At 57.2% G+C, this 26,102-nt stretch overlaps 3 protein-coding genes across 5 annotated transcripts; all 3 read left to right on the plus strand.

Moving 5' to 3' along the window:
* The first annotated feature begins 120 nt into the window (after positions 1-120).
* Positions 121-20,052, plus strand: PELP1 (proline, glutamate and leucine rich protein 1). Its single transcript, XM_089481081.1, has 18 exons — positions 121-469; positions 552-619; positions 700-805; positions 1,327-1,476; positions 1,604-1,675; positions 1,769-1,828; positions 3,393-3,543; positions 11,410-11,539; positions 11,632-11,719; positions 13,348-13,436; positions 13,557-13,673; positions 14,120-14,273; positions 14,360-14,504; positions 14,781-14,836; positions 15,726-15,932; positions 16,735-17,676; positions 18,238-18,987; positions 19,842-20,052. The coding sequence occupies exons 1-18, from the start codon at positions 227-229 to the stop codon at positions 19,926-19,928; spliced, it is 3,615 nt and encodes a 1,204-aa protein (XP_089337207.1). The 5' UTR covers positions 121-226; the 3' UTR covers positions 19,929-20,052.
* Positions 20,053-20,868: 816 nt separating this feature from the next.
* LOC149304438 (ribonuclease kappa) lies at positions 20,869-22,913 on the plus strand. Its single transcript, XM_089480533.1, has 3 exons — positions 20,869-21,019; positions 21,358-21,434; positions 21,982-22,913. Exons 1-3 carry the CDS (start codon positions 20,942-20,944, stop codon positions 22,121-22,123), a joined length of 297 nt encoding a protein of 98 aa, XP_089336659.1. The 5' UTR covers positions 20,869-20,941; the 3' UTR covers positions 22,124-22,913.
* A 1,246-nt stretch (positions 22,914-24,159) lies between these two features.
* On the plus strand, positions 24,160-26,030 carry BACC1 (BPTF associated chromatin complex component 1). 3 transcript variants are annotated; one of them, XM_089480580.1, is made up of 6 exons: positions 24,160-24,295; positions 24,468-24,562; positions 24,858-24,959; positions 25,141-25,304; positions 25,389-25,493; positions 25,679-25,768. In XM_089480580.1, exons 1-6 carry the CDS (start codon positions 24,275-24,277, stop codon positions 25,681-25,683), a joined length of 492 nt encoding a protein of 163 aa, XP_089336706.1. In that variant the 5' UTR covers positions 24,160-24,274; the 3' UTR covers positions 25,684-25,768. The 3 variants fall into 3 exon arrangements, with proteins under 3 accessions (XP_089336706.1, XP_089336705.1, XP_089336707.1); XM_089480579.1 differs by having other exon boundaries at positions 24,165-24,295; positions 25,675-26,030; XM_089480581.1 differs by lacking the exon at positions 24,858-24,959 and having other exon boundaries at positions 24,165-24,295; positions 25,675-26,030.
* The last annotated feature ends 72 nt before the right edge of the window (positions 26,031-26,102 follow it).

Here is a 26,102-nt window from a genome sequence, read left to right on the forward strand (position 1 = left end):
GACCCCGCCCCCCAGGGGGCCGCGCCTGCGCAAAAGGGAGGAAGGGAGTGAAGGGCGGCCCTGAGTGGGGCGCTCTGCGTTGGTTCAGGGGCTCTCCGCCCTCTCCCTATCCCTCCACCTTCCCGTCGTGCCCTGCACAGGGGCCGCTCTCTCCGCGCGCCTCGTCTGCTCCCCGCATTCTGCTCATGCGCGCTCCCCTCAGCGGCCTCCTTCTCCTCCTGCGACGATGGCGGCGGCGGTGGCTGCGGCGTCCCCTTCTTCGTCGTCGCGCTCCTCTCCGCCGCCACCCTCCCCTCCTCCTCCTCCTCGGTGCCCCGGCTCCGGCCTCGGGGAGCGGCTGGCGCTGGAGACCCTGGCTGGGCTGGTCCGGGGCCGATGCGGAAGGAGCCCCGCGGAGCCCCCGAAGGGCCTGGCCGGACTGGTCCGCTGCGCCAGGGAGGCCATCGGCGGAGGAGCCGGGAACCCGCAGGTGCGGGGCGGGAGGGAAGAGAGGGCGCTCCGGGGCATGTGCAGAGCGCCGGCCCTCCCTCGCTGACCCCGGTCTCTTTCAGGCGTCGTCGCTTCCGCTCGGGGGCTTGGTCGGCCTGAGCAGCGCCCGCCTGGGATCCATCAAAACCCGGTGAGCAGCAGAGCGGCGGAAGGGCGCCTCCTCCGCCTCCTCCTCGGGGCCCTTGACCGCCTTCCTTCTCTCCTCCTCAGCTTCGAGGGCCTGTGCCTCCTCTCGCTCCTGGTGACGGAGAGCAGCACCGAGACCTTCGCCCAGAACTGCCTGCCGTGGCTCCGCAGCCTCCAGCACCTTCTGCAGGTCCGAGCGGGGAGCGGGGCCCCCAAAGAACAAGGCTTGGAAGGCGCCAGGTGGAAGAGGAGCAGGGCCTGCCCCGGTTGAGAGGGAGGCCCAGGCAGAACCAGCCCTGAGCCAGGGTCCCTGCCTAAGGAAGACCAGAGCCAGCCCAAAGCCTGGGGCTGGGGCGTTGCAGGCACTCAGGGCTTCACGGAGGGTTTGGGAGGTCGCTTTGGGCATCCGAGGGAAGAAGGGCAGAAAGGTCTGCCAAGGCGGAGAAGGCGAATGCAGCAGCCTCCTCACGCTTGGCAAGGCTAGGAGGCAGCCCCTCACCCTCTCCCCCAGCAGCCCCCTTCCTTCAGTCGGATTTGGGGGGCTGGCTTCTCACAACAACAGTCCTTGGGGGCGGGGGGGCATAGCATTATAGACTGGTAGAGTTGGGAGAGACCCCAAGGGCCATCCAGTCCAACCCCCTTCTGCCATGTTGGCAATGCCTGCAGCCTCTGCTCCCCACTCACACTCCCTTTTCTCCCCCCCCCCCAAAGTCTCAGGACCCACCCCCCACCATGGAGTTGGCTGTCCTTGTCCTGAGGGACCTCCTGGAGTACTCCTGCCAGCTGCCAGACGTGGCGCGAGAGATCAGCACCAACCACATACCAGGCCTCCTCACCTCTCTGCTGGCCCTCAAGCCGGAGGTGAGGCTTTTCCCCTTCAGTGGGCACCAGTGGCACCCCCAAAGCCAGCAGGCTGACCTGCTCCTCCAAATCTTCTCTGGTCTTTTCTTTTTCCCTCCTGACCCCCAACCCACCGGTCTCTGCTCAGTGCCAGCTCTCTGCCTTGGAAGGAAGCAAAGCCTGTATGATGTTTTATCCCCGCGCCTGTGGCTCCTTGCGCGTAAGTGTCTGTGTGTGTTCATGTGGGAATGTACCTCTGGCCATCAGGATTCTTGCTGACCTTCCTGTCTCCTTCCTTTTCCCACCATTGTAGGGTAAATTGGCAGCCTACTTCCTTTCCTCTGTAGACGCCGAAATGCCTCACTTGCAACAGGTGAGCTCCTTGCCCCCTGACAACGTAACTGTTGCATGGATTTGTCATTGGTTGACCAGCCAAAGCCAAAGGGTGCTCAAAAATGGCTCCTTTTCATCCTGGAGAGAAGTGGCCAGAGGGGTGTCCAGTGGGGCTCTGTCCTGGGCCCAGGGCTATTCAACATCTTTATCAATGATTTGGATGACAGAATTGGGAGCATACTTATCACATTTGCAGATGACACCAAATTAGGAGGAATAGCTAATACTCCAGAGGACAGGATCAAGATTCAAAATGACCTGAATAGACTAGAAAGCTGGGCCAAAGCTAACAAAATGAAATTCAACACAGAGAAATGTATGCACAGATATAGGATTATGGGGGACACCTGGCTGAACAAGAGACTCACACATGTGAAAGGGATCTAGGAGTCCAAGTAGACCACAAGTTGAACATGAGTCAACAGTGTGATGCGGCAGCTAACAAGGCCAATGCAATTTTAGGCTGCATCAGTAAAAGTATAGTGTCTAGATCAAGAGAAGTAATAGTGCCACTCTATTCTGCTCTGGTCAGGCCCCACCTGGAATAATATTGTCTCCAGTTCTGGGCCCCACAATTCAAAAAGGACATTGAAAAACTGGAGCCATGTGTCCAAAGGAGGGCGACTAAAATGGTGAAGGGTCTGGAAACCATTCCTATAAAGAACGACTGAGGGAGCTGGGGATGTTTATCCTGGAGAAGAGAAGATTAAGAGGTGATAAAAGAGAGCCCTGTTTAAATACTTGAAGAGATGTCATATTGAGGAGGGGCAAGCTTGTTTTCTGCTGCTCCAGAGAACAGGACAAGGAGCAACGGGTGCAAGCTTTGGGAAAAGAGATTTTACCTCAACATTAGGAGGAACCTCCTGAGAGTAAGGGCCGTCTGACTGTGGAACCCACTCCTTCCTCAGAGTGTAGTGGGGTCTCCTTCCTTAGAGGTCTTTAAGCAGAGGCTGGATGGCCATCTGTTGGGGATGCTTTGATTTAGATTTCCTGCATGGCAGAATGGGGTTGGACTGGATCAGGGCCCTTGTGGTCTCTTCCAACTCTAGGATTCTATAGTTTGCTCTGGAAATGTGTGCGCTCGTCTTGGTGTAGGCAAGGGAGGGTGACAGCGTGTTCAGAGTGTGCAAATTTTACAGCTGCGATGCTTATAAAAATTAACTGTGTTCTTTTGCTTTTGGTTCATGCTGATGGCGCTTCCCCTTGATTAAGTAAATGGTTCCCAGACTAGATGCCCTGTCAGAATAGTTCTGCTCTTGAAGATGTTCTTGGCCTACAACTCCCATCGTCCCCATACACAGCATAGCCAAGGGCCAAAGGAATCCTGGGGGTTGCAGCACAATAGTCTATAGATTTCTGCAGCAACACCTGAAGGGCCTTGTGATCCTCTCCCCCAGCAGCTTGCAGATTTGCAAGGAACCAGGAGGCACCTCTCCTTCTTTCCTTAGTCAGCTGAGCTCCCCCCCTCAAGAGCAATTAAGGAGGTGGCACTGTTGGTGGAGGCTTGGGTGGGCCTGACCCCCTTTTTGCTCTCCTGCCCCCAGCTGGCCTGCGAATGCTATGCCCTCCTACCCTCTCTGGGCGCCGGTTTCATGCAGGGCCTCAAGTACACAGAATGCTGGGAACAGCAGGTCCACTGCCTCCTGGCCACGCTCCACAGCCTTCTGGGGACCCTCTATGAGGGAGCAGAGACAGGTAGGTTTCTGGGGGCAATGGGGGGCTGAGGGAACTGTATCTGTGCAACAGCATGGCCAGAGCTCTCAGTGCATGTTTGAGCCATTTGCAGTGGGAAGGGGCTTCTGCTCCCACCACCCCCGGGTGCTTCTTGGATGGGACATTTTCTGTTCCAAAATCCCTTCCTCTCATGCTTGTTCTCAAGAGTGCGAATTTCTTCTTCGTGGTCTCTGCGAATCATACAAATGGGTTTTACTGCGCCTGCGCAGTGCTGTTCGGAAACTTCTAGAATCACTGGGCAAAGTACACTTTGCAACACTTAGAAACTTTTTGGCGGTAACCCCGCCCCCCTCCTATAAAGCCCCGGTTCCCGCTCTTTTCCCCAGTTCCATTTTTCCGCCGCGCTTGGCTGTTGTTTGGAACTTCGCTCTCGTAGTTTTTTCGGAATCACTGCTTGGCTTTTGACTTGGACTGTCTTGGACCCCGTCTTTTCGCCTTCCCCCCCTGCTTGACCACTTGGACTGTTGACTACGTTTCTGGACTTTGTTTCTCGGACTTGTCGTCTTCCGATATGTCGCCACCCTTCAAGAAGTGTGACGTCTGTGGGGGTAAAGTCCCTGTCCAAGACCCTCATTTGTCCTGTCTTCTTTGCTTAGGGAGAGATCATGATGCCAAGGCTTGCCAGTTATGTAAGTCCATGTCCTCCCAGGCCAGGAAAAATCGAGAGTCTCGCCTGACCTCTGCTATTGCCCAAGGCAAGATCCGGGAGGGGGACCCCCGTCCTTCGTCCGCTCCTTCTGTATCCACCGCGGCTCCTCCACCTCCGGCCCAGGCCAGTCCGGCTAGCACCCCACCAGCCTTGCCCGCCCAGGAGACCGAGAGGTCCGATCATGCCCCCTCGAGGGCCCGGAGCGCCTCTAAGTCTAGGGCTCCCTCCAAGTCTGCCCATCACCCGGAGAGGTCTGCACAAGAGGAGGCGACGTCTTCTAAGCGGGCGACCACTGGTCATAAGCCCCGCGGGGCGGCCGCTGCTATGGATGCGAGCCCCGATAAGCTCAGAGGCGGTGACAAACCCGCCAAGGAGGGCAAATTGCCTAAGGAGCGCTCTTCGACCACCAAAGCGAGCGGCTCGGGCATGTCCACTGCGACTCCCGATACCAGCCTCCAGGCCAAGACGGGTGCGAGGGTCACCGATAGCCCGATCCCGTTTTTCCCTCCTGACACGCCACGGGGCTCGGTTTCCTCCAAGAAGAGGCCTTCGTCCACGATCAGTTCTGCTCCGGAGGTCTCAGCTCCGAAGAAGACTAAGTCTCGGGACCATCCCAAATCCCGCCCCGAGGCCGGAACCGGCAAGGAAGATTCCAGGAGCCACCCTAAGCCCCGCTCCGAGGCCGGGACCGACAAAGAGGACGCCCGGGGCCGCCCACGCTCTCGATCCCGATCTCCACGATCTAAGGACCGCCGGCCGGCGTCCTCTGACCGACGAAGCAACAGGGGACGCTCCCCACACAAGAAGTCCGTCGCTGGGGATATCTCCACTGCTGTGGTGCGCCATCCCCCACTCGCTGAACCATCGACGTCAGCCACCGCTTTGGACGTTCATTTTGATGAGGAGGAGGCCCATCCCCGCGGGAGGAGATCCCCGACTCCCTCGCCAGGGAGGGACGTCGATCCCGACGAATACTTCTACGACTCGGAGTCTGACAGATTTTACATGGCTGTCCCCAGAGATGTGGCTATGCTGAAGTTCCCGTCTAGAGACCTTCAGGGTCGTGAAGGCAAGACATCTGGCGCCTCGGTGCGCCCTCGCTCTCCTCCCCGCCATGTTTCTACTCATCCCAGATCAGAGTCGGTGGTGCACACCATCCCTTCCGATTCGGAGCCGGATTTCCTTCCTGAACCCGAAGTTCCTTCGGATGAGGACGACGGGGCTGATGACATCTCCCTGAGCCTCCATCAACCTGATCCCGCTTCGCCGACTGATGACGTGCGCTCCTTTGCCGAACACGTTATTAAGATGTCTCGCGCCCTAGACATCGAGCTGGCCTATCCCGAGGAAGCGGCCAGGGATCCAATCGAGCGTCGGGTGAAGGGCCGTGTACAAACCCCGCCGTCGATACCGTTTTTGCCCTCCTTGGAGTCTCTTGTTAAACGCTCTTGGGATGCTCCTGCTTCTCTCCTGGGACCGCCTCGCAAGATAGAGTCCCTCTATAGGGTGTCATCCCCCAATGCCCCCTGGCTGGCTTCCCACCCTCGCCTCAACTCCGCTATTGTTGAAGGAGCCCAACGTGCCTCTTCCCAGCGTCAGTCTTCACTCCCGTTGGACAAGGAGGCCAAGAAGGTGGATGCCCTCGCGAGGAAGGCATACGCGGCTTCGGCGTTGACTGTTAAGGCGGTGAATTACACCGCCTGCATGGGGGCTTATGTACAGACCCTCATGGAGGGAATCTCCCCTGTCATCCCAGATGTCCCTGATGAGGCTCAACGCACCTTGGCGGAGATCAGAGACGAGGCACACTCGATTGGAAGCTGGCTAATTACAGCTTCCAGGAACATGGCAGAGTGCACCGGCAGAGCCATGGCCGCCTCCATCGCCCTGCGACGTCATGCCTGGCTCCGCGGATCGGACCTGAATCAGGGCGTTCGGTCCGCGATCGAAGACATGCCCATCGACGACTCGGGGCTCTTTCATACCGACACGGACGACAAGCTAAACAGGAAGTTTAGAATGAAGGCGGCAGCTAGGAAACACGGCATGTCAGCTCCAGACTCTGCTCCGTTCCGTAAGCGGCTCCGCCCCTGGCACCACCAGCAAGGTCAGTCCCAGAGACCATTCTATCAAGACTGCCAGTTCAATCAGCAGGGCTCCCAGCGGCAGAGGTACCCGTCCCAGTCCTCTTCCTCCTCTGGTCGTCGGCCTTACCCTCCCAAATACCGCAAGGCCCGAAGGCAGGATGCTGACCAGCCTAAAAAGAGGGCGTGAAGTCCCCTTGCGCACTTCGTCTTGCCTTGCCCTTATTTTTTGAACATACTCAGGCCCTATGTCACCGTGTGGGCCTCCATCACCTCCGACTCTTGGGTCCTAACCATCGTCCGAAGGGGCTATACCCTTGAGTTCGAAGACCTCCCTCCCACCGGAGCGTTTCTTACCACTTCCCCCTCAGACACCCTTCTCGACGAAGTGCGCTCTCTCCTTCAAAAAGGGGCCATATCTCCTTTGCCACCAGAACTGCTGTCTAAGGCCTTTTTTTCCAGGTACTTCACGGTACCTAAATCAGATGGTGGAACTAGACCCATTCTGGACTTAAGGGGACTCAATTCCTTTTTGCGTTACCGACGCTTCCGTATGGTCACTCTAGCTTCTATTATGCCTTTGCTTCACCAGGACCTTTGGTTCGCAACGGTGGACTTGAAAGACGCTTACTTCCATGTGGGAATTCGGGAGTCCCACCGAAGATTTCTCGCCTTCGCCATCGGCTCCGCCGCGTACCAATACAACGTCCTTCCGTTCGGACTGGCCACGGCTCCGAGGGTCTTCACGAAGTGCATGGCCCCGGTAGTCGCCTACCTTCACCAAAGAGGCTACAGAGTCTTTCCGTACCTGGACGACTGGCTGTTGGCAGCCCCCTCGCAGGAAGAGCTTCAGGACGCCATCGGCTTCACACTGGATCTCCTGGCGCACTTGGGGCTGGTCGTCAACCTGGAAAAGTCCCACCTGGTCCCAACCAAGCAGGTCCGGTTTATAGGCTCCATCCTCGACTCCGTCACTTGCACCGCATATCTTCCTCGGGACCGCTTTCAAGCCTTGACGGTCGCGGTGCAAGCCGTTCGGGCCCACAGGAGAGTGCGGGCCAGAGACGTCCAGGTAGCCTTGGGACACATGGCTTCTACTACGTTTGTCACTCCATGGGCAAGGTTGCGTCTGAGGCCCCTACAGTCGTGGTTCCTGTCGGTCTTCGACCCCATGTCCGACCCTCCCCACACATGGCTCACCGTACCGAGGCCCGTAGCCGCTTCCCTACTGTGGTGGTTGGACTCCCACAACGTCTGCGGCGGCGTACCCTTCGCCCAACCTCAGCCACAGTTGACTTTAACGACGGATGCGTCGATGGAGGGCTGGGGCGCTCACCTCTTGGACCTTTGTGTAAGAGAGAGGTGGTCCCCTCTGGAGTCTACCTTCCACATCAATGCATTGGAAATGCTGGCCGTGGAAAAAGCACACAGAGCCTTCGAATCCAGCATCACAGGCAAGGTGGTCCTTATCAGGACAGACAACACAACTGTGATGTACTATCTCAACAAGCAGGGGGGCACCAAGTCAACGACCCTCCTGGACATCACGTTGAGAATCTGGAATTGGTGCATCCCGAGGGGTGTCCTTCTCCAAGCGATTCACCTGCCGGGAGACGAAAACACCTTGGCGGACCGCCTCAGCAGGACCGTCTCGACCTGCCACGAGTGGAGACTCCATCCGGAGACTGTCTGCGATCTGTTTCGTCGATGGGGCAACCCCCTGATCGACCTCTTTGCAACGGCCTCCAACAGTCATTGCCCCCAGTTCTGTTCCCGAATGCGGCACGAGAGATCCCTCGGAGACGCGTTCGCTTTCGATTGGTCCGGGGAAATGATCTACGCCTTTCCCCCGTTCCCACTAATCACCAGAGTGGTTTCCAAAATGTTGCAGGACCACGTCGACGCGATCCTCATCACGCCGTGGTGGCCGAGGCAGCCGTGGTTCCCGTTGTTGCTCCATCTCTCCAACGACGAGTTTCTCCGGCTAGAACCGCGACCGGACCTTCTCACTGTCCAGGGCGGGAGAGTCCGACACCCAGACATCGACTCGCTCCCGGTGGTGGCATGGAGACTCCATTGACTTCGCTCCCGCAGTCGGTACGGACGGTGATCCAGGCTGCACAGAAACCTGCGACGCAGAAATCCTACGCCTCCAAGTGGAGACGGTTCCTGCGTTTCCTTGATGACAAGCACCTTTCCCCGAACCAGGTTTCGGTACCGGTGGTGCTGGAGTTCCTAATGACGCTGGTGGACGCGGGCTTGTGTCTCACGTCTGTGAAATGTTATTTGTCTGCCATTTGTTCCTTTTTTCAATATGATGGCTTACCTTCTTTTTTCAGGGAACCCCTTGTTAAGAACTTTCTGAAAGGGTGTAACAACCTCCTCCCACAGGTTTCTCCCCCGACACCTGCATGGAGCCTGGACGTTGTACTGCCCGCTCTCCAGTCTGGACCCTTTGAACCCTTGGCCACAACAGACTTAAGGCTACTCACTTGGAAAACAGCCTTCCTTGTGGCCATAACTTCTGCCCGCCGGGCAGGTGAACTTTGTGCTTTGCGGAGGGATGAACCCTTCCTTCGGTTCCATAAGGACAAGGTGGTCCTTCGGACCGACATTACCTTCCTCCCTAAGGTGGTGTCATTTTTTCATATGTGTCAGGACATTGTTTTGCCTTCCCTAGCCCCGAACCCATCCACCCCTGAGGAACGCAGTTTACATATGTTAGACGTCCGCAGGGCGTTGGCGTTCTATCTTGACAGAACTTCGGTTTCGAGCCGTTCCGAAAGACTCTTTCAATGTTACTCGGGACCGAAGAAGGGGCTACCGGTGTCATCCCAGAGACTGTCCAAATGGGTGGCAAACACCATCCATCTCTGTTATGAACTATCAGGCAGACCGGCACCTACCAGAATACGCTCGCATGCGACTAGGGCGGTTGCAGCGTCTTCTGCCTTCCTTGCGGGCATCCCCTTGGGGGAAATGTGCAAGGCTGCTGTCTGGTCCCAACCATTGACGTTTATAAAGCATTATAGGTTGGACACCAGGGCCAAAAGGGATGCAGCCTTTGGGAGGGCTGTGCTGGTCTCAGGGTTGCATTGATCGTTTTTTCTGAGGTGCTTTGTATAGTGTGATATAACTATTACATTTTTTCCATCCTGTGGGATGGGTTTGGTCTCGCATTATCTTGCGCTTCTGTCAGGATCTGTACTATCTTACCTGTGTGTACGTGATGATGTGATTAGGTCATGCATGACCTTATGTCTTCTCCTCAGGTCTTGCAATATTATTGCCTATTGAGGTTTTTACACTGATAAGACTGACTCCTGTTATTGGTTTAAAGTGCTTTATTGTTGTAATAAAAGTACTTTGGTTTACCTTATGCTCTGGTCTCAGGACACTCCCTCCTCCTTGTACCTAAGCTTGTCAGTCTAAACCCATTTGTATGATTCGCAGAGACCACGAAGAAGAAGGACAGGTTACTCACCTGTAACAGTATTTCTTCGAGTGGTCATCTGCGAATTCATACAAATCCCGCCCATCCTCCCCTCGGTGTCCTGCTCACATTGGCTCTGTATTACATCGCCGACTTGGCGGAAAAATTTGGAACTGGGGAAAAGAGCGGGAACCGGGGCTTTATAGGAGGGGGGCGGGGTTACCGCCAAAAAGTTTCTAAGTGTTGCAAAGTGTACTTTGCCCAGTGATTCTAGAAGTTTCCGAACAGCACTGCGCAGGCGCAGTAAAACCCATTTGTATGAATTCGCAGATGACCACTCGAAGAAATACTGTTACAGGTGAGTAACCTGTCCTTCCACCTACTTGGTGTTTTCCTGCAAGAGCAAATTTCTGCCACATGTTCTTCCCCCTGTGTGAAAGTGCGAGGGTCGCTGTGCAATTATTGAGCACTCTTTGCGGTTCTGGACAGCGTCTGGGAGAACATGTTTGTACAACATGATACCTGGGGCCCTTCTACACCTCACAAGTAGAGGGTTCTTGCCTCACTTACCACTACTGTGGAATCCTGGGTTTTCACAATTAGGGAGGGGAACAGAATTCCCAGTCAAAGAGGTCCTTTAGTGCTTCCCCAGACTACAAATCCCAGCATTCATAGGAAGCAGCCATTTTCCAGAACAAAGACCTTGAGCATGAGGAACCCCACTGCTGCTCTGCATTCTCTTGGCAGGTTTTGCGGTCACACACTTCATGAAAGGTGCCAATACTGAGGCTCTTTCACATCCTATGAGCACTCAGTCCAGCTTGTGAGGGCAGACCACATTGCACTGCCTTAGATCTCTGGTCTTCCTTGGGAAAGTTTCTTGGACTGTAACACTTGGAATCCTCCCAGCCTGTGGGATCCTGGGACTTGTAGTAACAGTCTCAAACTCTTCTTCTGATTGAGACAGGTCTGTTTGTGCTCATGGGTAAAAGTTGAGGATGGAATGCAAATCCCAGCATTCTGTGCTAGTGGCGGTATGGTGGCCTTTGGGACTAGTGGGATTTGAAGTCCCCAGATCACCTGGAGGGCCACAAACCTATGACCTTGGCTGTGGGAAGTCAGAAGTCAGCCTCTTGTCCCCTAGTAGGATGGCTGGTGGGGGGGGGGGGGTTCAGCCAAGGATCTCCTGGACGCTGGGTGTGCCACATGCCCATGTCAGAAAGAGGCTTGGCTTTGTGAGCCACTGCCCTGTTCCTGTGGGACAGCGGGGGCCCTTCTGCATCCTGCAAGGGCAGATTTATTGGGCAAATGCTCCTGCTGTCTTCCAGAAATGGGCCTTGTTCCAGGCCTCCCCAGGACTTTAGCACTATTATGCCCCATGGCTTCATGAAAAGAAATACGATCAGCACCATATCCCCGAATTCTTTATCCATGGATTTGACTATCTGCAGTTTAAAAATACTTTAAAAAAATACATTCTGAAAAGCAAACCTTGATTTTGCCATAATGGGATTTGGGCACCCACAGATTTTGGTCTCCATGGGGGTTCTGGAACCAGACCCCAGTGGACCCTGAGGGCCCACTCTACAGCAGAAGAGAGGCTGAAAGAAGGGCCCAGCTGATGGGGCTGCCCTGCCTCTCGCCACCCCCTCTTTCCTCAGACCCCCTGCATTACGAGGGGCCCGGCGTGGAGATGGTGCTGCCCCCCACTGAGGACGGAGAGACCAACTTCCTCCTGCAGCTGCGCCTCCGCTTCTCAGGGCTGCTCAGATGCCTCTGCAACATGCTCAGGTCGACAACCCTTGCTCCACCACCCCGCCCCTTGCCTCCCTGCCTCTGTGGGGCTCAGGACCCCTGGACCCCCACTTTCTTTTCCGTTTCAGCAAGGAGTTCGTCGCCCCAGTCACCGTCCCTGTTCAAGACATCCTTGACCTCGTCTGCAGAGCCCTCGAGATTTCCACCAAAAATATTGTGAGTGACCAGCTGAGGGTGGGAGCAGCATTTGGAGCACATGCCCTCAGGCCCACAGACCCCACTTGTGCCCCCTGCTAGGTTTAATTTGATGTTGAAGTGGAAATTGTGCAACCAGTGATCCCTTAACATGGAGAAAACACTCATCTGCCAAAGCCTCCCCCGATACCTTCTTTCCTCTGTATTTATTTTCCAAATGGTGGCATCCTTTCACCATTTTGCAGGTGGAACGGAGTGAAAGAAAGGTCTTTGGGGCTTTTCTGGGATTGGCCTGGAGGTGTCTGGGACAGGAGTGGCCCTGGGCAGCTATAGAGGATTTGTGACTGAGATCATACCTTTTTTTTCTAGAGCTGAGACTCGACATTGTACTGATCTAAATTTGAAATGGATTTAGCATAGGAGAAAATGTGCAAAAGAGTAGCATTAGCATTGTGTTAAACTATCAATGCCATGAGTAGTCTGAAATGCCAATTAGAAAAAATAAAGGGCAGTTAAAAATAGGAGTAAAAGAAGTTTCGATGTCACATTTGAAGTCTATTTTGCAAAGAAATAAACACAATTCTGGAACTTTTCCTAGAATGAAAGAAAAGTCTTTTGGGGCCGATGGAAGGCAAGAAGGAAAAGGCTATTTTAGTCTCATGTGGCAGAGAGTTCCACAGCCAGCAAGGAGGCCCACTCCCATGTTCCTGCCAAAGAGGCCTGGGAAGCTGGTGGCCCAGAGAAGAAGGGCCTCCTCCCTCAAAGATCTTGGAGGCTGTGCTGGTTCCTCTGAGTTCATCAGACCAACCCCCCCTCTTTTTTTTAACCATTCAGGTGCAAGAAATCCTTTACCTGAGTCAGCTGGCCTTTCAGCACACTTCTTTGTAGGGTTCCCCATTTACTTCTTCTTAGGTGCCTGCCTCAGCGTTTATGCTGCAAATTAGACTTTATTTACTGGTTAAATTTGTATAACCCCCAGCAGGCCAGCATCCGCATTTTGGGGGTGGGGGGGTGGGTTACCATCAATTTGTTTCCAACTTGTAGCAACCCTGTCAGAAGGGTTTTCCATTGCTTTCCTCTGACCATAATGAAAATTGTTAATCATAATTTTTAAAAGCCCACCCAGAAACAATAAGACAGCTACTTCCAGTGTTTTAAAAAGTGAATGTTTGAAAAGTCAAAGAAAAGCGAAGCCTTGTGATAAAAGTGGTGGGTTTTTGCTTCAATGCAGAGTATCTTGGTATATGCAGCAGGGAGAACCTGGCCTGTCTCTTAAGGGCAGGAGTTCCACAGCAGGACTATCAGCCCTTCCAGTTTATACTTAATCTTAGGTGATCATTTAAACTAGGACCTCCTTGGTGCCTTATTTAAGGTGAAATGGGTCTGCTGGTCTTATGGAAATGATGAATGATTAACCCTGTTTAATTAAAACTGCCTGAAATGTTTGTATTCATATTTATCACTACGATGAGAGCACATAGAATCCAGCTGTAGAAAATGGGGTGGGGGTCTGTAGAGATTCTCTCCCCTCCCCTTTTCATAGTGGGGAGCTTCTTCAGGGCAGGGCAATGATTGCTGGGGGAGGATCTTTTGAGGACCCCTCTTGGGGGCTGACTCACTTCTTCCCCCACACCCCTGGGGTCTTCCAGAGCTGGTTCGGGGATGGTCCCCTCCGGATGCTCATCTTGCCTTCTGTCCACCTGGAGACCCTAGACCTTCTCTCAGCCCTCATCTTGGTGTGAGTGTGTGGGTTTTTTTTGGGGGGGGGGTTGCGTTGGTGGTCTTCCCTTCCCCTGGAGAACAGTGTGACCCCTCCTCTCCAGTAACGGCCCTTCCTTTGTCCCCTTCCTTTTTGCAGGTGTGGACCTCGCCTGGTGCGCTTCGGGGGGACCCTCCGCCGCCTCTTCCCCCAGGTTCTCAGCATGTGGGGTGCTGGCCAGGAGCTCTTCCCCGCTGGACAGGAGCGGCCGTACAGGTGCCTTGTCTTGATAAGAAGGAGCTGTGGTGCGCCAGATCAGACTCTGTGTCTGGCAGCAATTCTTTCCCAGAGTCGGAACAAAATAAATGTCAGAATAAAAATACATCAAAGCAGACACCATACCAACATGGCTAAATACCTACTTGAGGGAAAGGAAAGGATTTTGCAAGTGGTGGGAAAGCGGAGGGGGAGCAGCTGAGTCTCCCTTGGGACCAGTTGCCAAAAAGGACCTGTCTGGGAAATCCTCTCCAGATGGGGCAGAGAGGACATCTTCAAGTGGGCCTGGAGGACCTGGGTGGGTCCCTACAGACCTCCCGGTTGCTGGGATTGTTATCTGCCAGTGGTGCAGGGCCCTCTGCCACCTTGGGATGTTGTGAAGTAGCCCTGGGTGGTTGTGGGGATGCTGTGGCCACTAGGATGACCTTATCCTCTCCCCACCTCAGTGCTGTCCGAACACGACTCTACCAGGTCCTGGACTTGTGGGTGCAGGTAGCCGGGGTGGCGTCAGGCATTCTGCAGGGGCATGGGACCCCAAGTGAGGATGCCCTGCTGGGCCACATGATCAGCGACATCAGCCCCCCAACGGACACGCTCAAGGTGAGGCCTCTCCCTCCCCACTTCTACCCCCTCACCTTTTGGGCCCCTCCCCTTCAGCCTCCTCTGCCTGCCTCTTCTCCCTGCAGATGTGTGAGGGGCGCCTCCCCTGCTCTGACGAGAAGCCCAGTGCCAAGAAGCCCAAGCTGTCTGAGGTGGGGGGGCTGGGGGGGTCCCTGTACCAGAAGCACGACCCCTGGGCCAACAGCAGTGTCTGCCTGGCCGCCTTGCAAGGTAAGGCTGGGGCCTTAGGGTCTGCAGGTGGATGGGGGGGAGGAAGGGAGGAGGTTGGCTCTCATTGGTGGGTGGGGGGCTCCTGGCATGGGAACTCTGGCCTCTGCCAAGAGACCATGGATATGAGGTCAGCTTGCGGGGTCCCAGACTCTCCCCCCATCTGAGAGGGAGCATGGCACCAGTCATGGTGAGGGGAGAAGGGGAAGGGGCCCAGCTTCCTGCCCCCTGATTCAATTCTTCTTCCCCCCCCCCCCCCCCATCTCGCACCATCCCCAGGTCTCAGCCGCACCCTCCTCCTCACAGGCAGCCTCATCAAGGAACAAACGCACAAGGTGAGCTCACCTGCACTCTGTGTATGTGTTCGTGAATGTGGACCCTTGCTCCCCCTTCTATTGGTGCATGTGGCTGTGGCGGGTTGAGGCACGTGGTGGACATGTTTGGTGCCTAGGCGCAGCTTTGCTGGTGTTCTCCTGCTTGGATCTTGATTAAAGAGTCACAGGGGTCTTGCGCCTGCCTGCGTTTATGATGCTCCTGGGTGCCAAAGGAGAGATGAGGACAGGTCATGGAAGTACTTGTAGTTTCCACACAGAGACCAACCCTGGCACTTTCTGGGAATGTTTGGTTGCCTCCTGCTCAGCTGGCAGCACTGCTGCAGTGGTGGGAGAAGTGGGGAGGGGAAATTGGGGGTTGGGGAGGCGATGGCCTTCCTCCCCGGGGCCTCAAGGGCTTGACTGGTCAGGCCTGGTCCTTCTATCCAAAGCGCATGTGATGCTGCACTCTGCACGTACTCTGAGACTCCTGCACCAGTCCTTCCTAAGGCTGCTGCTCCCCGGTGCTGGAGATGTAGTTCTTCAACCTCTTTGGAGGCTGAACTGAAAATCAGACAAGTGACAGCACCAGTGGGCAATGGGGGGCAAGAGGTGAGCAAACCCTCTTCTGGAGGCTGATTCACTCTTACCTGCTCTCCTTGGACGCAGAGGGCCTTTCCAAGGTCTCAGGTGCAAGCATGCCTGGTGGGAAGTGCTATTTTCCCCTTCAGCCTCTGAGTCCTTGTGCTGGGGCTTAGAATGATACAGCTGGAAAGGCTGCTCCAAGATGATCTGGCCGCCCCCCCTGCAAACACAAAGAGTCCTCTGCAGAAGTAGTCCCTGGGGCCAGAGTCTGTCGGTGGTGGCTGTTTCCACTGCTGACCTCTCTTTTCTCTTTCTGTTTCTGATGCAGAGGCTACAAGAGCTGGTGGTCCTGCTGCTGATCCGCTTGGGCCAGGCTGAACCTCTCCTGGGCTCTCCCTATCTCAGTGCTGCCTGCTGCCGTGAGCTGTACCGCCTGCTGCTGGCCCTGGTCTTGGCCCCAGCCCCCTCCTGCCCACCACCTCTCCACTGCGCCCTGCGCCTCTTCAGCCAGGGCCGTGCGGATCCCAACCTGCAGGTGAGGCTTCCTTGCCCAGGTGCGTGTACATGGAATGCCGTTTGGGACCCCTCCCTCGCAAATAAGCACAGAGGAGTCATGCAAGTCACTGTATTTCCCCCACACACCCATCCATTTAAAAATAGCTCCAAAGACAGGTCTGGCCCCTGCAGGCCCAGCCCCCTGCCCTCTTCGGATGGTACCTGGCTCCCTGTATCTTCCTGCCCGGGACTGAGTCTTACCAGAGGGGGGACACCTATGGGGGCAGTATGTGGTGGGATCAGGGTCCAATGGGCTCCCAGCTCCAGGTCAGAAAACAAGGCTTTTTATCAAAAGCTCTTGCAACCAGAAAGGTTTTATACTGCACATGGTTTGTGGTTTTAAATTGGTGCCATTTGTTTCAGTGGGTTTTAACTCATCAAATGTTCTTAAATTATTTCTACTACATTCCAGTGTTTAAATGGGGTGCACTGATTGTATTATCTCCTACCTTGAGATCTCATGATGTAGTTCAGTTGGAAAACATTTTAATCAAGAAATAATAGAAAATCTATGGGCTGGCGCATGGGGTGAATAGTTTCCTCCCTCCATTGCCTTGAGCAACCCATCTCTAGTGGTAGGTTGCCCCTGGGGCTGGAGGCTCCACCTGGCCCTAGTGGCTGGCACTCACTGATGGGCCACTTTCTTCTCTGTGACTCTTCTTGTGGCCATCAGAAACATCTTCTAGCCACAGGTTCCAGATGTGTGTGTGGGTCTTTGGGGGGCCATTTCAGTCCCCCTCACCCTCTGTGACCCCCTTCTCTTCTCTTCTCTTCCCTCTCAGGTGTCGACCTTCTGTGCAGAAGCCCTGGTCATCTGCAATGCCCTCCTCCACCCGCGTGTGCCCTCCCTGCAGCTCCCCCTGGCCAGCCCCCCTGGTCCCCCACCTGGTTCTTCCGAGGTCTCCCCTGCTGCAGCCGCAGCCGCCTCCGCCTCCCCATTCCGTCCAGCCCCCCCTCTGCCCTTCGCAGCCCCCCGGTTCCCTGCCCCTCCCCCAGCCTCCCCCTCCGCACTGCCCTCTTCAGCCAGTTCTCTGGGCCTGCCACTGACCGGCCTGGGCTCAGCCCAGTTGCCTCCCCGCCTGACTCCCGAGGAGCCTGTCCTGCCCCCCTCGCCCTGCACAGCGGAGGCAGCCGCTCTGGCAGCAGGGGCCAAGCTCCGCCGCTCTGTCTTTGTCCACTACGACAAGGAGGAGGAAGAGGACGTAGAGATCTCACTGGATAGTGACTCAGACGATAGTGTGGTCATCGTGCCCAAAGGGCAGCTGGGAAAGACAGCCAGCAGCAGCGCAGGTGTTGGGGTGGCAGCATCGGCAGCGGTATCAGTGCCGGTGGCAGCGGCGTCGATGGCGGCATCTGTGCCTGCGCCTCCCCTGCCCTTGCCCCCACCTGTGCTGCCCACTGTTCCCACCTCACCTCCCTGCGTAGCCCCTGAGGAGGGTTCTCTGGAGCCCGTGGTGCCACCTCTCCCCCAAGGGCCCCCGGTGGTCCCTGCCCCTGTTCCCACTCCTTCCTCCTCCTCTTCCTCTGCGGCCATGGTGCTGCCCCCCTCCCCAGCCCCTGCGGCCAGTGACCTCCTGTTCCCAACCCTGGTGGATGAAGACCCCACGGTCATCAACATCAATAGCAGCGAGGAGGAGGAGGAAGATGAAGAGGATGAGGAAGACTTCCCGGAGGAGGAGGAGGAAGAGGAGGAGGACTACTTTGATGATGATGATGAGGAGGAGGTGAGTGGGGTGCTTGTGAAGGCCCTTATGGACTAGGGGCCACGGCTGAGCCTGTAACCGGGGTGAGGTGGGGGGCTGCCTCCATGGCAGGGGGCTCCCTTTGCTCATCTGCTCTTTCTCTCTCCCTGATGTGCTGAGATGGGGTGGGCAATGGCACTCCTACCCCAGGGGCCACAGAAACTGCTGAGAATACCCCCCCTTACAGCATCAAAAAATTGGTGGCAGGAAGTCCACTGTCATATTTGGCAAAAAAGTTTATTTTTGAGGTAAAACAATGCTGTGAAAAATGGGGGGGGGGCGCTCTGCAGCTGATTTTCTACATCTGGAGGCTTCTGAAACCTCTGGAGGGGCAGGAGCAGCCCTAAGGGCCCCTCTGTCCACTTCTTGATGGGTGGGGAAGCTTTTTCCAGTTGTGCGGCAGGTGTCTGGTGTGTCTTGAGGGCTGATCCAGAGAGGGTTGGAGTGCAGGGCCAGTGGGGGACCGGAGTGGTCTTGGGGGCAGCTGTGGGCAGGAGGAGGCTGGTGCAGTGAATGTCCATTCTCCCACCCCCTGCCACCCAGGAAGAAGAGTTTGATGAAGAGGAAGGAGTGTTTGAAGAAGAGATGGACGATGAGGAGATGGATGATGAGGAGATGGAGGAGTTGGATGAGGAAGATGACGATTTTGATGAGGAGGAAGGCCTGACAGAGGAAGAAGAGGAGGAAGGGCTGATGGAGGAGGAAGGGCTGCTGACCGCCTTGCCCCAACGGAGTGAGGAAGAGCCACCTGTGCTGCTGCCAGGGAAAGAAGAACCCTCCAGGCTGATGGAGGAAGAGGAGGAGGAAGGGGCTGCAGGGCTCCTGATGGAGGTGGAGGAGGAAGCCTTCCACCCGGTTCAAGGGCTGGGGGAGGAAGACGAGGTAGAGGAGGAGGACCCACCTGGCCAGACTGCAGAGGACGACCAACTGGTGAAGGCAGAGGAGCCCTCCGTGCCCGTTGCCAGCATGCCGTCCCTTCTGCCGCCGCTGCCTGTGGCGCAAGAGGCACCCCCTCTGCCCATCCCTGCTCTGGAACCTGAGGGGGAAGGGGAGCAGGAGGCTGGGGGCAAGAGGACCCCCCAGGAGCAGGAGGGGGCTGCAGGCAGGGGGTCCGCCGTAGCAGTGGCAGGGGCTCTTCAGCCAGAGGAAGAGGAAGAAGAGCAGGGGGAGGCGCTTGCCGGGAGCAGCAGGTGCCCAGGAGAAGGAGGCGCAGAGGTCAGACTCGCAAGAGGAGAGCTGGAGAACCCACTGCCGCTGGTGGAGGAAGTTGTGGAGGTCAAGGAGGAAGAGGAGGTAAGGCGTCTTGGGAAGGGACCCTCTGGAGCTGTGGTGGGGGTCTCCTGTGATGCAGGCAGGGTGAGCGCACCTCCCTCCCTCAGGTGACTTTCTGGAGAGGGTTAGAGAGTGTCCCTTATCAGGCCGGGACTTAAGGAGATAGCATTGCCCCTTGCTCCCCTTCCATTTCCCAAGGAGCACACCTCTGGGCCTGTCTGTCTGTGAGAGCACAGCTCACTCCTGGCTGGCGCTGGATATTGTGGAGGTCAGCATTTTAAGAGGCCAGCTGTGGAGGTCAGTGCTTTAAGAGCACAAGAGCCAGGACCCTGTTGGGTGCTGTCATGCTAGTGGCGGGTTGCCCCTGTTCCCAGGGTGGCAATGGGGAGGGGAGGGCAATGCTTAATATGAAATACATGGCACTCAGTCAATCAGTGAAACCTCTGGGTCGCTTCTCCCAGGCTCCTTCCTTCCCTCCCTTCCTTCCTCAGAGGTCAGGCTGAGCCCTCCTGGCCATCTTCCTGCGGTCAAGAAGGCCTTTTGCTCTGGCCATGGCCTTCAAGGGCTGACCGCTAAGCAGGGGAGGGGGCTTTCCGAATGTGCTGGGTTTATATTAATTCTTCCCAGCCCATGCTTTCAATGTTTACACTTTAACTGATTTTATTTGCATTGATAGTTTAATTATGTTTGGTTAAGTTTTGTTTTAAGTTCCTGGGCTGAGGAAAGGGATGTGTATCACTAAAGGTGATGATGATGATGATGATGATGATGATGATGATGATGATGATGATGATGATGATATTAAAAATGAGGCGTCAGAGGAGAGTCCCAGGCAGCTGCAGCTGACTTGCACCCTCCTCTTCTCCTTTGGACAGGTTGCGCCAGTGGACGAGACGGAATCCATGTTGGCCGACTTTGTGGACTGCCCACCAGATGAGGAGAAAGGCCTGCCGGACCCTTGACCCTGAGGAAGCCATGTCAGCGGCGGAAGGGAGGAAGGAGGGGGTCCTTGTTTACTTTGGGGGTGGGTTGTGGGGTTGTTGTTGTTTTTTACATTAAAGCCTTCAATAAACTCTTTCCATTTTCCCCAGGCGAGTGGTGTGTGGCTGAGGGGAAGAATCTGGGGAGGGAGGCTTAGGCAGGCCTGGGCTGGCCGGGCGGCCCCTTAGAATCATAGAATCGTAGAGTTGGAAGAGACCACAAGGGCCATCCAGCCCAACTCCCTGCCATGCAGGAAATCTCGATCAAAGCATCCCTGACAGATGGCCCTCAGAGGCAGTGGTCAGCAGCAGAGACCCTGGCTCTCCTCTTGCACCAGGGCTCAGGTGCCTTTGGCCAGCAGCCGCATTAGGTTTCCCACTACTGTCCCTGGCCTGTGGTAATGGCCTCAGTGGTGTCCAGTGGCACCTTAACACTGGCCACAGTGGAGGCTCATGGGAGCTGCAGTCCCAAGGGCAAGTGGGGTGGGCAACTAGCTGCCACATGGGCATGCAGCCCCATCATGCGGTCCAGAGTGGTCTGATGCTGCTTTAGCTGCCTGAGGGCTCCTGGGATTTGTAGTTCAGTCAAGGGAGTACTGAGAGCGCCTGGGCCTAGGCTTCTCAGCTCGCAACCACTCTCTTGAACTGCAGCTCCCATAGTGCGCTGGGATGAGAAGGTGAGGCTGCAATGGGAAGCCTAGAGCTCTCTCAAGAATACAAATCCCAGCATGCCACGGGGCGAGCATTTTAGGACTGCCATCCCTGCAGGAAGGCGTGGCCTCTAACTCCAGCTCCGCCCCTTCTCGTTCCCCGCCAATGGATTCGCTCTCCTCCTCCGCTGCCTGAGTGGTCCGCCCCAGGCCCCTCTCGCCAATGAGCGCCTCCGCCGGGCTTCGGCCCCGCCTCCCGGTTCACGTGACTTTTGGCGCCGGAAGGGCTCGTTCTTCACGGGCGGCAGCAGGACGGAGGCACTTCTCGAGGCAGAGCGAGCGGCGATGGTGTCCCTTCTGTGCTGCGGCCCCAAGATGGCGGCCTGCGGGATCGTCCTCAGCGTCTGGGGGGTCATCATGCTGGTACTACGGGGCCCACCCGGGTCTCCGAGGGCTGCGGCCCCGGGGGAAGGGGTCCCTGGGGCCAGTGGCGCTGGGTCCGAAGGGAACCCCCATCACTCACCGAACGCCCCTCTTCTCCTTTGCGGGCTTTCAGGCCCGTTGCCGGGAGGCGCCTTCCTGGGGGTTGGGGTTGGCTTCCCCTGTGCCCCTGTTTCGCCCTCAGGAGGGGTCCAAGGAGCTGGTTCTGGGGGTCCTGGTTTGGCTCCATGCGGCGGGAAAGGGCCCCAAACGCAGCCCCTCCTCTGCCCGCGAGGGTCGGGGTCTCTGTCTTGCCCCCACAGCCTTCCCTCCCTCCGCAGGTGCTGCTGGGGATCTTCTTCAACGTCCACTCGGCCGTCCTCATTGAGGACGTTCCCACCACGGAGGACGACTTCAAGTGAGTGAAGGAAGGAAGGGGCCCTGGCTTGCTTGCTTGCTGTATCTGCACCAGGCTCTTCAGGCAGAGAGGCTCCAAGGCGGGGGCTTACAGATAGTCCTGGGAGGCCTGGACCGTGGAGGGCCAGGCCTCCCTCTCCTGGCTCCCCAAGGCCTCAAAGGAAGGGTCCTCCTGGCCTTCGTCCTGGGAGATGCACAGAGCTGGCAGTGCCCACCTTGGAGGGCCAGCCCCTCCCTCCCTCCCTGGGAAACCGGGCATCCAGGCCCTCTGGCATATGGACATATGGACCCTGTCGCTCTTCCTCCCCACTGGAGAGCAAAGGCAACAGGCTGCTCTGCCCCATGGCACCCTCCATGGCCCTGGCGTCTTCCCACTGGACCCAGCCCTTCTGACCAGGAGGTGGTTGGGGGGGTCATTATGTGTGTCAGAGGCAGAGAAGAGGCTGGAGAAGGCCTGGTTTTTTTTTTGGGGGGGGGGCTGCTGGAAAGTTTGGACTTGTGAAAGGGCCATCCTGACCCTGACCTCTCCCCCCCCTCCATTTCCGCAGGGACGGTCCGAACAAGATCTACGCCCTTTATGAGCAAGTCAGCTACAACTGCTTCATCGCGGCCGGGCTCTACGTCCTCCTGGGGGGCTTCTCCTTCTGCCAGGTCCGGCTCAACAAGCGCAAGGAGTACATGGTCCGCTAACTACAACCCCTCCTCCATCCTCTGCTACTTGGGGGGCACCTCTGGATTTCTGCTTGTATTTATTTCTTTTGGGTTCCTGTCCCCCCCCCCCCCCCCCCGTCACACCCTCCGACCTCAAAACTCAGCTTTGATCAAGATGGGGGGGGGGGACACAAATATTTAATTCTTGTACTGAGTGAGTGTTTGAGTGCAGGGAGGGCAATTTTGCTGGTTGGCTGGGATTTGGGAGCCCCTCAAAACATTCCTGACCCATGCATTGTGCCCCCTCCCCAGGGCTCTGTAAGTAAGCAGAGAAACAGCCAGGTCCTCTTCTTCCTCCCTCCCCAAATCCCTCTCACAGCCAATCGCCTGACTCTGTTCTGCCAATGTCATCTCCTCCTTGTCCTCCCCAAAAAGGCCCATGGAGCGGTATGTTTTTTGTTGCCAGTTTTGGTTGGTGGAATCCAGACTGCAATGTTTTGTAAATAGTGTCCTGTTGGCGCTGTTCCTCCTTCCCTTTGCCCTTCCTGGCAGCCCAGGCGTGCTGGAAATAGTCAGCACAGACACACACTTGCTGGCCCTTGGGAGCCGGTGGCCCAGGTGCGCCCACTCTCTAAGCGGAGTAGCTGCCTTGGGCTCACGGCAGTTAAAGGGCTGGTCGCTTCAGTTACCATCCATGTTGTGTGTTTTGGATCTGCATTGTGTGGACCCCAATTCTTGCCAGCTGGGACGGATGGCGTGCCGGGTATTTGGGGGCAGGACCAGCCCCCCCCTCTTAGTTTGGGCTTCTCTTCAGGCTGCTGCTTGCACCTGTAGCCACTTGGGAGTCCCTTCTGGGGCAGAGTAAATGATCCTGTGGGTCCTGCTGCTGTGAAGTGAAACCTGGATGGACCCTGTGCTGGTGGAGAGGGGTGGTCTGTGCACTTGGTCTCTGCACCCGAGGGTCAGGTGCGGGGCGTGGGGGGGGGTGTCTGGGAAGGCATTTGCTGTCTCTGCTCATGTGTGCAATAATAAACCGCCTTTGACCCTCCTGACTGCTGTGCTGCTCTTGTGGTATTTCTGGGGGTGGAGAGACACTTCTCCATTATCCGCGCTTGGCCTTCCTCTTGAGGAGGAAGCGGAGGCTGACAGCTCACCCCCAAAGCCTCCTGACTCAGAGCTTCCCCAGAGATTCAGGCCCACAAGACTGCTCTGTGTGTGGAAGGGCTGGGAAAAAGCCCTGTGCCCTGGACTCCTTGGCCCCTCTGTTGGGGAGGGGTTTCTTGCTGCTCAGAGGGACCCAAAGCAATCTGAATTGAGGGAGGGGGTCTACGTTTGCATCTGCCCCTGCAAGAAGGCCTGGGGGGGGGGCCAGTTCCCAAGGCCCCTTCTGGGCCTCTCTCTGCTGGCCTATTATTATTATTATTAACCTCTATTTATAAAGGGCTGTAAATGTACACAGCGCTGTACATACCATCTTTTTAATTGGACGGTTCCCTGCCTTTAGGCTTACAATCTAAAAAGACACGACACAGAGGGAGGAGGGAAAGGTGGAGGGGCTAGTAGGCCAATACATATACGGTACATAGCAATACAGGAAATGGTTCGATAAAACAGGCATCAAAAGGACATCCAATAGCAAGCGACAATTACGCCTAGTTTCCAAGGGATGCCCCTGAATGAGGGGCCGCCGCCTGCCTCCTTTCAAAGCGCTGGAGAGATGAACGAGGGGCGAGGCTCCGTTCAATTTCAATCAATCTTTTTTAATTAACGAATTGTTCATTAAGAGCGTCATCCTTTAAGAGCATCCCATGATCTGGCCCACTTTCCACTTTAACCCCCCGAAGCCGTCTCCATACAAAGACGCTGAGGCTGGTTTGGAGGAGGCCAAGCGACGCACAAAGCGGCAGGACTGCAGCTCCCAGCATCCCCCGGGAGAGGACTTTAGGGGGATGATGGGAACTGTAGTCCGGGCTTTGCGGAAGAGCCAGTTCTGGGACGTGCCCAGGAGCGGGCGGCTGCATCCCATTGGCTGAAAGGCCCCACGTGACGCGGCGCCATAGAGTCAAGAAGCGAGGAACGCCACCAGTGCCTTCCATAGAGAGGAATGGAGACGGGGGCCGAGCGGGTCCGCGACCATAGAGAGGCGCGGAGGGTAGAGCGGCCCCGGCTTGGAGGCTGCGAGGGTCCGCCATGACCTCGGCCTCCACCAAGGTACCTCTGCGGAGGGAGGCTTCCTCTGAGCATGGGCAGAGTGCTTTCCCCAAAGGGACCCAGGGAGGGGGGTCTCCAAAGGGACCGGACACTAACTGGGCCTGGGCCCTGGGCCCGCCTGCCTGCCTGCCTTCCTTCCTTCTTTCCTTCCTTCCTTCCTTCCTTCCTTCAGGTGGGCGAGATCTTCTCCGCCGCCGGCGCCGCCTTCTCGAAGCTGGGCGAGCTGGCCATGCAGCTGCATCCGGTGGCCGACTCCTCCCCGGCCGGGTGAGACTCTGGGGGGATGCTGGGAGCTGCAGTCCGAGGCCCCGACCCCGCCGCAGGGCCCATCGTCCCCGGCCTTGACCCTTCTGACCCCTGACCCCCCGCAGGGTCAAGTGGGGGTGAGGGAGCGCAGCGAAGGGGACGCTGGGAGCTGCAGTCCGAGGCCCATCGTCCCCGGCCACGCCCCCCCTCGTGACCCCTTCTGACCCCAAGTGGAAGGTCGGGGGCGCAGCGCAGCGGAGGGGATGCTGGGAGCTGCAGTCCGAGGCCCATCGTCCCCCCTTGACCCCCGCTGCAGGGCCAAGTGGACGGAGGCGGAGATCGCCCTCCTTCGCTCCTCGGTGCAGCGCTTCGGAGAGGACCTCAACCGGCTCAGCGCCCTCATCAAGGACCGCACCGTGTAAGGAGGCCGGGTGGGCCGGGCCCGGGTCCCTCTCCTCCCCACAACAGCCCTGCCGGGTGGGCCTCCGCAGCTCCCATCATCCTCTTCGCTGGGCGGGGTCTCTCGCTCTGGCGCCCCGCTGCTGACCCCCTTCTCCCTCCCTCCCTCCCTCCCTCTCTCTCTCTGGCCCCAAATCCAGGGCGCAGCTGAAGGGGGCGGCCAAGCGCAAGGCCTACGAGGACACCGGGCTGCCCCCCCCGGCGGAGTCCCCCAAAAAGGGGGCCAGGAAAGGGGCCCCTCCCGCGGCCTCGGCGGGCTCTCCCGACGCCCCCGCGCCCCCCCCGAAGAAAGCCAAGGCGTCTGGTGAGTGAGGGGCTTCGGGGTGGGTCCCTGGGTCCATCTTTTGGGGGCCTGGCCCCATAACAAGCCCCTGCCTGCTCCCCGCAGACGTGACCCTCAGCGCCCTGAACGACTCGGACGCCCAGAGCGACCTGGTGGACATCGAGGGCCTGGGCGAGGCCCCTCCGGCCAAGAAGCTCAACTTCGACCAGGGTAAAAAGGGGCAGAATGGGGGGGGGGGGGGGGCGCCGGGAGGGAGGGAGGGGCCCACGGTCTGAGGGCCCCAGGGTCTTAGGGGGGTTGAGAAGGGCAGCCCCCAAGTGGGGTCTTAAGTGGGGGGCAGCTGTGACACCCCCCAATGCGCTCTCTCTCTCTCTCTCTCTCTCTTTTCCAGACAGCCTGAACCTGGACTCTGGGCTCCTCATGACCCCCGGAGGGGGAGGGGCAGGGGGCGGCAGTGGGGCAGAGCTCCCCCTCCTCTCCCGATGAAGGACCCCCCCCCACCACTTTGTCCTATGGAGGCTGGTACCCTTCCCCCCAACTGCCAGGCACCTCCCCACGGAGGGCTTTCTCTGGATCCAGTGGGGAGGGGCTTCTCTGGGTCCCTGGGTGGGGGCCCCTTCCCAGCCCCAGGGCCGCCTTCTCCAGAGCCAGCCTCCTTTCAAATTGAGGCCGGGTCCTCCCCCCCCCCCTCCACAAGACCTTGTATTTTTTTTATTGTCATTGAGCGCAATAAACGTGGTTCGTGGACTCCCAGCCTCCTTGCCTTCTTGCAGTGGGGGGGATACCCCACTGGGCCCCTTTCTTCTTTCCCTCCCTCCG

Source organism: Sceloporus occidentalis, unplaced genomic scaffold (genome assembly GCF_023333645.1).
Source record: "Sceloporus occidentalis isolate IW3139 unplaced genomic scaffold, rSceOcc1.0.p SCAF_14, whole genome shotgun sequence".
Taxonomy (NCBI): Eukaryota; Metazoa; Chordata; class Lepidosauria; order Squamata; family Phrynosomatidae; genus Sceloporus; species Sceloporus occidentalis.

Excerpts from the sequence above, each read along its gene's own strand:
- PELP1 (XM_089481081.1), top strand. The coding sequence starts at position 227 with ATGGCGGCGGCGGTGGCTGCGGCGTCCCCTTCTTCGTCGTCGCGCTCC. Across the intron at positions 470-551 it reads GAGGAGCCGGGAACCCGCAG|GCGTCGTCGCTTCCGCTCGG; the intron begins GTGCGGGGCGGG and ends GGTCTCTTTCAG. Across the intron at positions 806-1,326 it reads GCCTCCAGCACCTTCTGCAG|TCTCAGGACCCACCCCCCAC; the intron begins GTCCGAGCGGGG and ends CCCCCCCCAAAG.
- LOC149304438 (XM_089480533.1), top strand. The coding sequence starts at position 20,942 with ATGGTGTCCCTTCTGTGCTGCGGCCCCAAGATGGCGGCCTGCGGGATC. Across the intron at positions 21,020-21,357 it reads TCTGGGGGGTCATCATGCTG|GTGCTGCTGGGGATCTTCTT; the intron begins GTACTACGGGGC and ends CTCCCTCCGCAG. Across the intron at positions 21,435-21,981 it reads ACCACGGAGGACGACTTCAA|GGACGGTCCGAACAAGATCT; the intron begins GTGAGTGAAGGA and ends CCATTTCCGCAG.
- BACC1 (XM_089480579.1), top strand. The coding sequence starts at position 24,275 with ATGACCTCGGCCTCCACCAAG. Across the intron at positions 25,305-25,388 it reads GAAGAAAGCCAAGGCGTCTG|ACGTGACCCTCAGCGCCCTG; the intron begins GTGAGTGAGGGG and ends TGCTCCCCGCAG. Across the intron at positions 25,494-25,674 it reads GAAGCTCAACTTCGACCAGG|ACAGCCTGAACCTGGACTCT; the intron begins GTAAAAAGGGGC and ends TCTCTTTTCCAG.